At 37.2% G+C, this 16,448-nt stretch overlaps 1 protein-coding gene across 1 annotated transcript in view; it reads left to right on the top strand.

The window, feature by feature from the left end:
• Positions 1-16,448, top strand: part of ITK (IL2 inducible T cell kinase) — a 205,506-nt gene that overhangs the window by 60,416 nt on the left and 128,642 nt on the right. Inside the window, exons 3-4 of the mRNA XM_053718791.1 lie at positions 2,191-2,272; positions 7,458-7,586. Of these exons, the coding sequence (XP_053574766.1) occupies positions 2,191-2,272; positions 7,458-7,586 (211 nt within the window). The remainder of the gene's footprint in view (positions 1-2,190; positions 2,273-7,457; positions 7,587-16,448) is intronic.

Below are 16,448 nucleotides of genomic sequence, written 5' to 3'. Positions count from 1 at the left end.
GACTTGACTATGGGTTGTAGTACATTGTCTAGCCAGTTTCCCACCCTCTCGCACAGTGAACCTCTACTGGCTACTATTGGTCTGCCAGGTGTATCAACAAGAGTTTTATGTATTTTAGGTACTGTGCGAAAGGTAGGGATGGTTGGATGTTCTACTAGACAATAGGTGGCTATTTCTTGAGTTAAAAATCCATCTTCCACTGCTGAATCTAACAGGGTGCGGAGTTGTTGTTTAAATTTATGGGTTGGGTTGTAAGTCAATTTTGAGTATGTTTCACTATCATGAAGTTGTCTATATACTTCTCTTTTGTAATCCTCAGTATTGAGGATGACCACAGCCCCCCCTTTGTCCGCCGGGGTGATCACTATGTCCTTGTTGGTGCTGAGTGATTTAAGTGCAGATTGTTCATTAATGGATAAATTGTGTTTTCTTGTATGGTTAATGGCAGTGTTTGTAGTGTTCTCTAGAGAAGAGTGTAAGCTGGTAAGTTCAGACTCTACTAGATTTTGGAACATTTCTATTGCTTCACTTCTACTGTGGACTGGGTAGAAGTGAGATTTAATGTGTGGTAAAAATTTAGGTGTAGGGGTTATATTGTGAATACTAACCTCTCTCAGTGTTGTGACTTGAAGTGAAGAGAGTGTGTGTAAGTCACATAGATCTCTGAATTGTAAGCCTATAGAATCAAAAGTGTATTGTACTGTGTCTACTGAGAGTGAATTATTTGCTTGTTCATGATCTGTGTATGTGATTTGTGAGAAATGTTTGTGTAATGTGATTTTTCTCACCAAGGCATTTACATCCAGGATAGTGGAAAACAGATCAAAGTGGGTGGAGGGTGCAAAGGATAGTCCTTTGTTTAATAAACTGATCTGTGACTTAGTAAGAGTGATATGCGATAAATTTATTACTGATCCTACTTCTTCTGTATGGTCTTTTTTATCCTGCTTGGATAGCGTAGTGGTAGGTCCTTTTTTGGTGTGCTGCTAGTGATAGGTGTTTGGACTAGGGTTGATAATTTTACCCTGCCATCAGAGGTGCTGGGGTTAATTACTTCATCGTTGGAAGTGTGTTCTTGTGTGTCTTCTGCAATCTGTGAGCCCTCTGTTTTCTACCATAGAAATCAATGGGATATCTGGCAGCATCGAACATAAGCTTTCGCTGCTTTCAGACTCCCATTGATTCCTATGGCATCCGCGGCCTCCAGGGTGGCGGATTGAAAACCAGGTACGCTTGGCCGGAATAGCCGCGAGCGTACCTGTTAGAAATTTGATAACTTGGAAAAGTTGTCAACTAGAGCCGAATGTGTATTCGGGAACATCTGTAATGACATAAGCATCAACCTGTGTCAGATTGAGACCGGCGGATCGTATGTTACGTCACAGATTTCAAATTTTGCCGGTCTGTAGGCTTTGATAAATAGGTTGAATAAAGCTCGCCACAATTACGCTGCGGAATTTCGGCATATTTGCGGTTGAAGGCTTGATAAATATTCCCCAATGTTTTAATCCATTGCAAGACTACAGAACGGTTTTCTAATTACAAACACAATAACTGTGTTTATATAAAGTATCACAGTAGTGCCACTTTTTCTGTAGATCTTAGTCTTGCTTTTTGTCTGCAAATTATCTGGTCCTGCGATAAATTCTGATGACAACTGTTGCATAAAATTATAAAAATATATTTTATAAAACAAGATAGAGAAAGTGAGAGAGAGATACAAATAGAGAGCAAAAGACAGCAACTAAACCATAATGGATTAGTGTATACAAATTTGGATACATACCAGTTTCACCCGATAAAGAGCAACTCCAAAAATATGTGAGACTATAAAGTAATCTAAGCCAATATACATTCTTATAATTTATTGTATAATTCAGCGTCCAGCAGTACAAACTACTAAATACCAGCGTGAAATGAGACATACCAGTATATATCAGTAAATATTATAATTCACAAAATGTTGGATTCATAGCCATTGCCTGTAACATTCAGTATACACTTATGTATATCATGTACCTGTATGGATTGTATGCAGCTAATATCCAGTGAAACTATACCCAGTTGACATACACACACAGTATGATGCTATAAAGTATAAATTAAAGCACACTCTATACAAACCAATATACAAGTTACACACTGCAATAATGCTTGTGAGAGTTTCATATTTTTTGTTCTTCTTTTCAGGTAGTCCATGATAATTATTTTCTGTATGTCTTTGCTCCGGACAGAGAAAGTAGACAGCAATGGGTGCTGGCGTTAAAAGAAGGTAAACTATATTGTACTTCAGACCTTAGTTACTTAAGGGACACTCAATCAAAATTAAACTTTCATTATTCAGATAGAGCATGCTATTTTAAACAACTTTCCAATTTACTTCCATTAACAAAATGTGCGCAGTCTTTTTATATTTAAACTTTTTGAGTCACCAGCTCCTACTGAGCATGTGCAAGAATAAGTGTGTATGCATTTGTGAATGGCTGATGGCTGTCACATGGTACGTGTATGCATTTGTGATAAGCTGATGACTGTCACATGGTACAGGGGGAGTGGAAAAAGACATAACTTTTAAAATTGTCACACAAAAAAACTACTACTCATTTGAAGTTCAGAGTAAGTGCTGTTGCATTGTCTTGTTATCTTGCATTTGTTGATTATGCAAATCTACTGTGTTGACTGGTCCTTTAGGGCTGTCATATCACTATACAGGAGCACAAGAACAGTGGGACTATTTTAAGAACACTATTTTAGATGCAGTAAACACTGTATTAGGACTGTTTGTAAACAAAGGGAGGGATAATAAGACTCAAGGCTGATGATGATATGACGATAGAGTAGTGGAAGAAGATAAACAAATAGCAAACTGTCTGAATGATTACTTTTGTTCAGTCTTCACAATACATTGTAAAATTATAGTCTATTCTAAAGGGAAATTCTAGTAAGAAATTTTATTTTTAATTATAATGTGGATATTACTTCTCTTTTTACAGAGGGAGAGGTTTCAATGGCTTTATCAAAAATAAAAGTAAATAAGTCTGTGACTCAAGATAATATTCATTCAAGGTTTCTAAGAAAACTTTGATCCATGATAGCCACTCCTTTAGCTGATTTATTTAATCAGTCACTGCTAACAGGAGTTGTTCCAGATGAATGGAAATCACTAATAAAGTCTCTCTTCATAAAAAGTGTAGTAGGGAAGATTCTGATAACTATAGGTCAGTCAGTTTGACCCTAATTGCAGGGAAATAAATTGCAACTCTTTTAAAGGATCATGAACACAACCTTTTTCTTTCATGATTCAGATAGAGCAAATCATTTTAAACAACTTTCCAATTTACTATTATCAATTTTGCTTCATTATCTTGGTATCCTTTATTAAAGGAGCAGCAATGCACTACTGGGAGCTAGCTGAACACATTGGTAAGCCAATGATAACAAGTTTAAATGTGCAGCCACCAATCAGCAGCTAGCTCCCAGCTCCTGAACCTACCTAGCTTTGCTTTTCAACAAAGGATACCAAGAAAAGAAGCAAATTAGATTACAGAAGTAAATTGGAAAGTTGTTTAAAATTGTACGCTTTATAAAAATCATGACAGAAAAGGTTTTGTTGTTGATGATACAAAAATTTGTAATAGAGTTGATGTTCCAGAAGGGGTGGATCAAATGAGCAGTGATATTAAAAAACTGGAGGACTGGGCAAATAAATGGGATCTAAAATGTAATATTACTAAGAGCAAAATTATGCATATAGGATCCAAAAAAACAAAAGCCAATTATAGGGGCCCGATTTATTATGTGGCGGGTGGACATGATTCGCTGTAGCGAATCATGTCCGCCCGACATCGATAAATGCCGACAGAGATTTATCACTGCACAAGCATTTCTTGTGAAATGCTTTGCAATGCCACCCCCTGCACATTCGCGGACAATCGGCCGCTAGCAGGGGGTGTCAATCGTCCTGATCATATCTGATCGGGATGATTGCAGTCCACCACCTCAGAGGTGGCGAATGAGTTAAGGAGCAGCGGTCTTATGACTGCTGCTTCTTAACTCCTGATTCTGGTGAGCCGGAAGGCTCACATGGAATGAGCAGCATACTCTGCTTAATAAATCAGCCCCAATGTCTCAATGGTACATTAATGACTGTGGAGCAGGACTTGAGAATTATTATTTCAGATGGTTTCAAATTGGTAGACAATGCCAGCAGTGCAGTCAGTATGGCCAGTTGAATACTTGGTTGAATTGGAAGAGGTATTAGTAGCAGAAATAGCAAGGTTCTTATGCCACGTTAAGATCACTAGTTAGGCCTCATCTGAAATATTTTTACAGTTCTTGAGACCATATCTATAAGAATATAAACTAGAAACTGTCCAAAGGAGGGCTACTAAAAGGGTACGTGGTCTAAAATATAAAACATAAAAAGAACGGCTCTATGACCTAAATATGTATAGTTTAGAGGAGAGAATGGAAAGAGGTGAAATTATAGAAACCTTTAAATATATGAAAGGACTTTACAAAGTGGAAGCTGACAGTGTTTTCCACAAAAATATAAATACCAAAACAATGGGTAACAATCTTAAAGGGACATGCCACCCACATTTTTTCTTTTATGATTTAGAAAGAGAATGCAATTTTAAACATCTTTCTAGTTTACTTATATTATCTAATTTGTTTTATTCTCTTGATATTCTTTGATGAAAAGCATATCTAGATATGCTCACTAGCAGCTGATTGGTTGCTGCACATAGAAGCCTCGTGTGATTGGCTCACCATGTGCATTGCTTTTTCTTCAACTAAGGATATCTAAAAAATGAAGCAGAATAAATAATGGAAGTAAATTGTAATGTTGTTTAAATTTCTATTCTCTATCTGAATCATGAAAGAAAGATTTTGGGTTTAGTGGCCCTTTAAGTTAGAGTGCAGCAGATTCAGGAGAAATATGAGGAAGCAGTTTTTTACAGAAAGGGTGGTGGATTCTGGAAATAAACTTCCAATAGAGGTGATAAACACAAGGACTGTAAACAATAAAAAAAAATGCCTGGGACATGCATAAGGCTATCTAAGGAAAAAGTAACACTTTAATATGAGTAGACTTGATGGGCCTTTTTGGTTCTTTTCTATCTTCAAATTCAAATGTATCACTGTTTTAAAAAGAATAGAAAAAAAGACTAAAAAACATCATACATATTTTACCTAGGATGCATTTATGCACATTGTACCATATAATTGAATTGAATTGAAGCTAATAACTTGTTTAAACCAATTATGGGTACAATTAAGCAATCAGGATCATGGGATGTGGCCTGTTCTTTCACTGACCAGGATCCAAACGAAACAGCTGTTAACAACCACTCCTCCATACAAATTTCCAATCCAACTGGTTTAGCCCAGTAGGCTGGATCCATTAAATATCCATGGTCATAACCATCAAGACCCCATGAAGTCAAACACTAGTATTATTTTTTTATTATTATCAGGTATTTGTAGAGCGCCAACAGGTTCTGCAGCACTATGAACATAGGTGGTATATAAAAACAATTACAGGAGAGGGTCCTTCCGAGAGTTGCACTGTTGTAGTCAGCTCTTATGAAGGTGGATTACAAACAGCTGGGCTCATAGGCTTACGTGCTATGGCGTTTAAGGAGATAGCAGTGGAGATAGGAAAGTTAGTGTAGGTTGTATGCATCCCTTAATAGTAGAGTCTTCAGGGAGCACTTGAAGCTTTTAAAACTAGGGGAGAGTCTTGTGGAGTGAGGCAGAGAGTTCCATAAGATGGGAGCCAGTCTGGAGAAATCCTGTAAACAGGAATGTGAGGAGGTAACAAGAGAGGAGGAGAGTAGGAGATCATGAGCGGAGCGAAGGGGTCGGGAGGCAGAGTATCTGGAGACAAGGTTTGAGATGTAGGGGGGAGCAATGCAATTGAGGGCTTTATAAGTCAGAGTGAGAAATTTTGTGTTTAATCCTGGAGGCAAGAGGAAGCCAGTGAAGGGATTAGCAGAGAGGTGCGGCAGATGATGAGCGATGTGTAAGGAAGATGAGCCTGGCAGAGGCATTCATTATGGATTGTAAAGGAGCTAGGCGGCAGATAAGGAGACCTCAGAGGATGGAGTTGCAGTAGTCGAGGCGGGAAAAGATGAGAGATTGGATTAAAATCCTAGTTGTGTCTTGTGTAAGGAAATGTCTGATTTTAGCGATGTTTTTAAGGTGGATGCGGCAGGTTTTAGCAAAAGGACTGAATGTGAGGAGTGAAAGAAAGTTCTGAGTCAAAAGTGACCCCAAGACATCGGGCATTTGAGGTTTGGGTTATGATGGAGTCATCAACAGTTATAGAGACATGGGGTGTGGAGATTTTGGAAGAAGGGGGGAAAATAAGGAGCTCAGTTTTGGAGAGATTTAGCTTGAGGTAGTGAGAGGACATCCAAGATGAGATATGAGAGAGACAGTTAGTGACATGGGTTAACAAGGAAGATGATAGTTCTGGTGCAGAGAGGTAGATTTGGGTATCGTCGGCATACAGATGAAAGTGAAACCCATGAGACTTTATTAAGGAACCTAATGAGGAAGTCTAGATTGAGAAGTGAAGGGGATCGAGGACAGAGCCTTGCGGTACCCCAACAGAAAGAGGTAATGGGGCAGAGGATGCCCCATAGAAAGCTACACGAAAGGTATGGTTAGACAGATAGGAAGAGAACCAAGAGAGAGCCGTGTCGCAGATGCCGAAGGATTGGAGGGTATGGAGCAAAAGAGGGTGGTCGACAGTATCAAAGGCAGCAGACAGATCAAGGAGGATAAGTAGAGAGAAGTGGTCCTTGGATTTTGCTGTAAGTAGGTCGTTGGTAACCTTAGCAATTGCTGTCTCTGTTGAGTGAAGGGGGCGAAATCCAGATTGCAGTGGATCAAGGAAAGAGTTTAATGTAAGGAAATGGGATAGACGTGCATATACTAGTTTTTTAAGAAGCTTTGAGGCAAGAGGGAGTAGGGAAATAGGGCGGTAGTTGGATGGGGAGGTTGGATCAAGAGAAGTTTTTTAAAGGATAGGTGTGACTAATGCATGTTTAAGAGATGGTGGAACTATTATAGTAACCTATAAATGTGACGTTACCTAGGGTCTTACAAGCAATGGGTATTTTGGGAGTATCAGCTATAAAATGATACGTTCATGGACTTTCATTTTCATAGATACCATCAAGAGCCACACACGGTTCTTTTTATGCAGATTCACTTTGGCTAACTTTGAACCAACACCTGAGCATATTCCCTCTAGTTGGCTTACATCTCCTCCACTGAAAAACACATAAAACATTCTAAGATCCGTTCTTTTAGAGAAAAGATCATACAGCAACCTTAGTTGTCCCTTGAAAGGTTGTCTTATCTACTCCCTTCATATCAACTCCTTGTCTCTATTATTTCCTTGAATATGGGTCGTGTCCATTCATTCTCTTTCTTCCCTATAGAGACCAGGAACAATAGTTATATAATACCCAAGTACCATCCCAATTTTTGGTTGGAAGGAAAATGGAGATGCTGCTCACAGACGGAGAAGATGGCAGCTGGTTGTGCAGTATATGACCCAAATAACGATGGTAAGAATTGTCCTCTAAATTTGTACTTGAAACGTTGAAGACATTACACATATTGTTTTCTTTTTATTCATACAAAATTAGCATTTTAAAATTAATTGCAGTGAAAACAAATGTTTCTGTGGTGTTTGAGTTGTTGTTATTATGTAATAAACAATACCTAGGTATACTATAGCAGCTGGTGCTACTTTCATTGTAAATGTAAGCAGCTTCTACTTACATTTTTCATGCAAAGTATCAATATGAATAATTGATGTCCCTTTTTCTGTCCCTTTAACCATAGAAGGGTGTAGATGCTTTATTATATTTTGTAATCCATTATTAATGATTTTTCTATAAATGACTTTAATGACATATTGGCATTTGCTTATATTGTAACAAATTTTGTATAACATTGTTACAAATCTTGTTGAAAAACATTGTTGCTATATAGGTACACATCTCTTGAAGGGATATTCTAGTCAAAATTAAACTTTCATGATTCAGATAGAGCATGCAATTTTAAGCAACTTTCTAATTTACTCCTACTATCATTTTTTATTCGTTCTCTTAGTATCTTTATTTGAAAAAGCAAGAGTGTAAGCTTAGAAGGCGGCCCATTTTTGGATCAGCACCTGGGTAGCGCTTGCTGATTGGTGGATAAATGTAATCCACCAATTAGCAAGCGCTATCCAGGGTTCTGAACCAAAAATGGGCAGCCTCCTAAGCTTAAATTCTTGCTTTTCAAATAAAGATACCAAGAGAATGAAGAAAATTGATAATAGGAGTAAATTAGAAAGTTGCTTAAAATTGCTGCTCTATCTGATTCATGAAACTTTACTTTTAACTAGTCTATCCCTTTAAGTAAATTTGATTATAGAAATATTTGTATCATGAAAATTGAATTCCTCTATCAGTAATTAATTTTAAACTGCTGGCCTGTAGTATTTGCAACTAGAATTGTCAAAAAAATCAGTAATTTAAGAAATTAAGGTTTAAAGGGATATGAAACATATTTTTTTTCTTTCATGATTCAGAGCGAGTGTGTAATTTTAAATGTCTTTCCAATTTACTTCTATTATCTTATTTGTTTTGTTCTTTTGGTATGTTTTGTTGAAAAGTATACCTAGGTAGGTTCAGCAGCTGCTGATTGGTGACTGCGCATATATAGCTCATTTTATTGGCTCACCTATGTGCATTGCAGGATAGCAGGGAAATAAAGCAAATTAGATAATAGAAGTAAGTTGGAAAGTTTAAAATTCTACTCACTATCTAAACCATAAAAGTAAAAATTTTGGGTTTCATGTCCCTTTAAATACTCATTCCAACTTTGAGATGTGTGAATGCAGAGAAAGATTTGAAGGCAATATCGAGTGGAACTAAAAATATTTATATGCCTTTAAGTAAGTTGTTACTATAAACTACAAAAATTGTTAATTGCAAATTTTTTGTAAACGTGCCCTTATTTCGTTAAGAAGATTATTTATATATTAAAGGGACATGAAACCCAAAATCTTTCTTTCCGGATTCAGGTTGATCATGCAATTGTAAACAACTTTCTCATTTACTTCTACTATCAAATGTTCTTTGTTCTTTTGGTATCTTTTGTTGAAAATCAGGGATGTAAGCACTATATGGCAACAGTTTTGCAAGCGCGTTATCAATTGCAAAAGCACTAGAAGGCAGCACTATTTCCTGCCCTGTAGATGACTACCTAGGTATATCTTTTGATAATAAACGTAAATCACACAAGAATATTTTTTGGTTTCATATCCCTTTAATGTCTGAATCTTAACCTCTCATGCTTTCAAGGGCAGACAGCCAGACATAGTAAGAAAATTGCCGAGCAGAATATTTTTTCTATGGTCACCATTTAATAGATTTCATCAGTTGTATCACAAAGTAAGCTGCACAACAAAGCATTTATTTTCAGAGTGATTGACCTTTCCATCGCTGTAAATAATTTCCTTGTATTTTGGTGTTTTCTGAGTAAAACAAAGTGACTTAATAAAGCAGTCATACAACATTCCTAAAGGTCAGTTTGCATTCATTACCCAGAATATGCATATTAATTCAGAGTACAAGATCAGAGGACCCTAATAAACATACATTCCAAAACAAGACCAAATAAATAAACAAATTATATGCTGTTTTTAGTGCTAATAAGTGCAAATTCTTTGCCAAATATTAACATTTGAACTGAGAATGAATATATATATATATATATATATACTATATATGAATGAAACTTTTTAATTAGTTCATATATATTTTTATTTAAAAATGTACCTTTGTAGTTTATTTAGTTTACTTCAAGATTTTTCCTTCCCATTGCCGATATGGGATCCCATAAAGAAGCTAATTGCTGAGTATACGTTTGTATGCACATGCATTAGTGTGTACAGACCAGTCAGCTTCTTTGTTCATAGATGTACCCAATTCAAAGGTGTTGCTATGGTTCAAAAATCCTAGGGCTTGAGTGCATGGACACATTTAAATGGACATGAAACCATTTTCTTTCTCATGATTCATATAGAGCATACAATTTTAAACAACTTTCCAATGTACTTCTTTTATCTAATTATGTTAACTTAGGCTACTACTCTATACTCATCTTACTTGACCTCTCTGCTGCCTTTTTGACACTGTTGACCATCCCCCATCCCCTTCTCCTACGGACTCTGAGCTCTCTTGGGCTCTGTGACACTGCCCTCTCCTGGATTCAATCTTATCTCTCCAACAGATCCTTCTCCATCTCTTTTGCTGGTGACTCCTCCTCTCCATTGCCTCTGTCTGTTGGAGTACCTCAAGGCTCTGTCCTGGGTCCTCCACTCTTCTCTATACTTCTTTACTGGGTAAACTCATCAACAGCTATGGCTTCAACTATTACCTCTATGCTGATGATACCCAGATCTACCTTTCCACTCTCTCCTTCTGTCAATTCTCACATCAGCGACTGCTTATCTGGCATTCCCTCCTGGATGGCCTCTCACCACCTAAGAATAAACATGTCCAAGACTGAACTACTTCTAATCCCCCCCTCTAACTCTACTCCAGTTTCTAATTTTTCCATCACTGTTGGTGGCACCATTATCTCCTCATCACCCCAAGTCCACTACCTCATAGTTACACTTGACTCAAATCTGTCCTTCATTCCCCACATCCAATTGCTCTGTTCATCCTGCCGCAACCACCTACGCAATATCTCCAAAATTCGACCGTTTCTGAGTGCTGAAACTACTAAACAGCTAATCCACTCCCTGGTAATTTCCCGACTTGACTACTGAAATAACTTACTATCTGGCCTCCCTCTCTCCCACCTCACTCCCCTTCAATCCATCCTAAATGCATCTGCAAGGCTAATCCACCTCTCTTGACACTCTGTTTCTGCTGCACCTCTCTGTGAGTCCCTTCACTGGCTCCCCATTCACAGCAAAATTAAATTAAAAATTCTCACCCTGACCTACAAAGCCCTCACCAATGCTGTCCCACCCTACCTGTCCTCACTCATCAACAAATATACTCCAACCTGTCCCCTAAGATCTAACAATGACCTGCTTCTTGCATCCTCTACCATCACCTCCTCTCATGCTAGACTACAGGACTTCTCTCGTGCGGCACCAACCCTCTGGAACGCACTTCCTCGAGCTGTCAGACTTTCCCCTAACCTCTCCTCCTTTAAACGTTCCCTAAAGACATTTTTGTTCATGGAAGCTTATCACCCGACTCATTAACAAATTAAATTCACTTACCCAACAGTTGTCCTCATCTATCTCCTCACTAATATCATTCTCACCTTTGCAGTCCCCACCTCCTGTTTGCCATCCTCCCACCCATCTAGATTGTAAGTTCCCATGGGAATAGGGCCCTTAATTTCCGCTGTATTTGTCTGTAAAATTTTGTCTCTTATTGTATTGTTTCTCCATTGTATTTTTAATCCTTGTACCCATGGGCAGCACTGCAGAATCTTTTAGCGCTTTATAAATAAAGAATAATAATTAGGGTTGCACCGATACCATTTTTTTTATGACTGAGTACAAGTACCCATACTTGTTTTCAAATACTCGCCGATACCAATTACCGATACTTTTTTTTTTTTACTAAGTTTACCAAGCACAATACAGACTAATTGTTTTAAGATTCCTTCTTTATAATTAAAAAGGACTGTAATTCAAAAGACATTATGAAATAATAAAAAAGTTCACTGAACATGTTTATAAATAAAAAATATTACAATAAAATATTATATTTAAAGGGGAGATGCAATTGGGTTGTAGGGCTGTTATATAACATCAATCTGACATTTGTATGGAGGTTCGACTCTAAGTTGAACAGTCTTTCACTTTCCACACTACTGCATAGGGCAGAAAGATATTTTTGGGCCATTTTAGCCAGAGCTGGAAATCTGTTTATTAACTGCCCAGTACTTCAGGGGTTTGTCTGAACGAGGTACAGTGATCTCTCTTACAATAATACAAATAACAGCAATTTGTAATGCCAGAACAGTAGTAAACAATTTTTAGTTTCGTCTCCACTCCAGTTTAAAATGAAATGGGAACATGCAGTTTGAAAAAACACCACAAGATGGCGTATGGGTAGGAAGTGGAGGTATCGGTTTAAGTATCGGTGCATTTGCACGAGTACAAGTACTCATGCAAAAACTTGGTATCGGTACCGATACCGATACTAGTATCGGTATCGGTGCATCCCTAAAAATAATTATGTTCTTTCTCTTTGAATCCTTTGTCGAAGGTGCATTTAGAGTTAGCTGAACACATCAGTTAAGCCAATGAGAAGAGACATATGTGTGCAGTCACCAAATCAGCAGCTAACTCCCAGTAGTGCATTGGTGCTCCTGATTCTACCTAGATATGCTTTTCAACAAGAGATACAGAGAGAATGAAGCAAATTAGATAATAGAAATTAATTGGAAAGTTGTTTAAAACTGAATGCTCTATCTAAAAACATTTGGGTTCCATATCCCTTATATGGTCCCTTTCTAGTCTTCACCTTAAACCAAACTTATATTGCTATGTCACTATGTTACCATGGATTCAAATTCGGCTCTTTTAAAGTGAATACATGCACATTCCCCAGCTGCAACCTTGAAACAGAATGGCTACTGCATTTAATACGAATGTACAGTGAATACATAAACTATTTCTGGTGTCCTTAAGTGTCCCACTGGTGTGCTTATAGATCAACACTATTAAACAAGATACAAGGCATAGATGTTCTCTGCAGTACATTGTTACATTATTAGGCAGGGATTCTGCAAGAAGCGAAGATGCAGTTTGATTAACAGTATTCATAGAGGTTGTACATTCTCTATATAGATAAACTAACCAGAGAAATTATTTTATTCTGGAGTTGCACCTCTATATCCTTAAAATTATTTGCGGCCAGTAAAGCATAAAATACTTCAAATACACATTCTTCAGAACCTACAGCCTTTATGTGTTTTACATTTAATGTGATATTTTTCAAAATATTAATTTTCTTATATGAAGGATAGTGCAAAATATTACTTTTACGCCCCATGGAAACAAGTAAATGGGCTTGATTCATAGAGCCTCCTGATCAAAAGCTCACTTGCATAGAGAGAACAAATCTTTAGGGCTTTTCTGAGCATTATATTGAAATGTAGGCATCTCCTTTACACCCAGAACCCTGCATAACTAGATATACAGCTCTCAGGCTAAAATGGGCCTTTCTAAAATTATTTGAGAGACCTCACAGTACTGACAAGACTACTTAGATAATCTCGCCAGAGCATTTAGATCACCGAGCACATAGACATTTGTGAGGTTCCTGAGGGGCCTTGTTGTAAAGGTGAGATCATGTTCAAAATGTATTGAGTATCGCTTTAACTATATTTTCCATAGTTTCATTAATGTCCTTCCTTCTATTAACATATATAATTGTGTGAGGTGCCTTACATATGATATCTCCCTCATCAATTGCAAAATGTCAGCAATGTAGATAAACAATAACTCTTTGGAAATACACTATTAAAATGTTTTTTGTAAATGTTTTAAATGAAAAAATGTACACATCTGTTTTGTTACAATAAAGTACTCTCACTGGATAGTATGAAAAGTGTCTAAAGCCGGGACTTGCCATGGGCTAGAGGTGTAGTCAGGATTTTTCACGTACACATGAGATCAACATACAGAGTTTATAAAGACGTGATTGTGCTTGTGAAGTACATTATCTTCCAGTTGTGTCTTGATAGAGTGGACCATTTTATACAGGAAGTTTTTTTTTTCATTTTAAGTTGATTGTTCGGTAACATTTTGAAGGTGATTTTGTAATCCTGATATCCTTGACAGTGGAACATGTTTTATACTAACATAGAGATAGAGGTTAACGGTTACGGAATAGATGCTTTGTATTGATGGATAATGGAGAGTGACTCCTAGATTGAGGGGTGGATACAAATCTTTATGAATTCCGCAATTTTTGACTTGGGAAGTTGTGTTGTGTTTTCACAAGGTGTTAGTTTCACTAATGTGTTCAATTCAGAATTGTATTGGGTTTTTGCATTTTTTTATGTCCACTCTATTAGATATGTTTTAAAATCATTCATAAATGTCAGTTTATTCTAGTTTCAAATAAGTAGCAACATTTAGGTAAGTATATGTTAAGCAATATAAATTTTATTTAATAATTTTTACTAAAATGTTGTTACTTTGTCCCAGATTTAAAGAAATTAAATGAATATATATATATATATATATATATATATATATATAGAGAGAGAGAGAGAGAGAGAGAGAGAGAGAGAGAGAGAGAGAGAGAGAGAGAGAGAGAGAGAGAGAGAGAAAGAAGAGAGAGAGAGACCTAAACAGTAAATATTAGGATATTAACAAAGGAACACACAAGCACAAAAAACAACTATGGGGATAGAATACAAGTGTAACACAAAAATATTAGTGCTATTGTGCATTAACATCACTCAAGTGCAAATAAATCCCTCACATAATAGTAAAATTAATTTTGTATATGTCAGGGTACCAGGAATCAGAGACGTGAAATGCTAAAATAATCACACCTTTAGTAAATAATAACAAAAAATAATAGAGTCCAAAAGCCAAACGACAAGGCAGGAGTTGAAGCTAGAGCTGGTAGTCAGACGAGCTGGGTCAGGAGCCAAAGCGAGTAGTCAAACGAGCCGGGGACAGGAACACAAAGTTCAGCAGAGTCAGGACCAAGCCAGGGATCAGGAACCAGAAGGGACGTCAAACAAGCCAGGTAATACACAGGAACATTAACACAGGAACTCACAAAGAATTATGAGACAGCGCAAGGGCAATGACAGACTGAACTGAGGCACTTTAAATAGTAAGTGATGACATCATAATTTAGGGACTGCAACCTGTCTCTCACTGATGATGTTCTCCAGTTTGGCCATAAGAGGGCGCCTAGGTGTAGTGAGCAGCGTTACACACTCTGCAGCAGGAGAGGAGAGAGACAGGTGAGTAAAAATGGCAGTCAAGCAGCAAATAACAAACGAAAGCAGGGTGAAACCCTGACAGGATATCACTCAAGCGCAAAGCCAGTGGTGCACTAGGTCTGTGCTATGCTATTTAAATGGAAGTTAAGTATAAAGCATTTAATACACACACACACATATATATTTATATATGCATGTATGTATACACATATTTACATACACGTTTGATCCCTTCCCAGTTATTATCTTAGCAGTTTAATTTGTTTTATTCTAAGAACTAGCATGCAATAATTGTTTAGTTAAATAGCTGGTATACCGTTTGGAATCTACCATAATATTAGCTGACCAGAAGTGGTTATTCACGTATTTGTTTCTCAGCACTACCGAGTTCTTCTCCTTATGTATGTTTGATTATTTGGGTACTTTACTGGCAGTACCAACACTCAGTAGTAGCGCTTGTCACACACACAAATTACAGTTTTAAGCTCCCCAAAGCAATATGGACGAAATGGCTCACACCTCTATACAGCCTCCTATACAGCAATTTTACTCTTTGATGCCTTATTCAGCAAGACAAGAAGGGACTGTAAATAGTGAAGTGATTTTTTCTGAGGATAAAAGTGTACTAGCACTTAGTTCACTTTTTGACATGATGGAGAATCTGCTTATTAAGGAGTCCAAAATTCAGTGGGACATTTGGACAATTGAAAAATACCGGTCATTACAAATGATCCCTAGAGGTCTACGAATCTTTAAATTTCCCACCTTTGATGGGGATTGCAATGATAAAGACTTTGTAGAAGAATGGAACAAAGTATTATCTAACTGCTCACTGAACTTGATGCTTCTTATGTTACAATATAAAGTTAAGCAACTTGACAAAATTAAGTTAGAAATTGCAGAATTACAGGCAGAACTAAACTTGCGTAGCACAGTTTCAGATTTTGCTAAATTTGACAATATCCTTAGAGGTATTTTTGCTACCAGCAGATCCACAATCATGGAGAGAAAACACACTAAATTTTTGAGAGATAAGAATGATTATCTTAATAATACAGTTTATATATGGAGTAAAAAACAAAGGTCCACACTAAGACAAAATCAGCCTAGAATTGGGGGGAGAGGAAGGGGACGCAGGAACAGACAAAGACAGACAAACAACACTAGAAATGTAATGTTTTCTGGAAGTGACACTGAGTATAGCACTGATGGCAGTGAGGAAATATCAAATATTCAAACATCAGGTTTAACTGTCAGCACTACTACTACTGAACCTCAGTTTGTAGGAGAGATACAAAGTAATTCACAATCTGTACATAGGTCTGCAACCACTCCCCCATTACACTTAGCTGAGACATCTCACATTATAACTCCTCAACACAACTCAAATTATTCCATGTATCCTATACCTGTACCCCAGTCAAGTTTAC

Source organism: Bombina bombina, chromosome 6 (genome assembly GCF_027579735.1).
Source record: "Bombina bombina isolate aBomBom1 chromosome 6, aBomBom1.pri, whole genome shotgun sequence".
NCBI classification, from domain to species: Eukaryota; Metazoa; Chordata; class Amphibia; order Anura; family Bombinatoridae; genus Bombina; species Bombina bombina.
The sequence above is the reverse complement of the archived record's forward strand: the minus strand, read 5'-3'. Positions and strand labels throughout refer to the sequence as shown.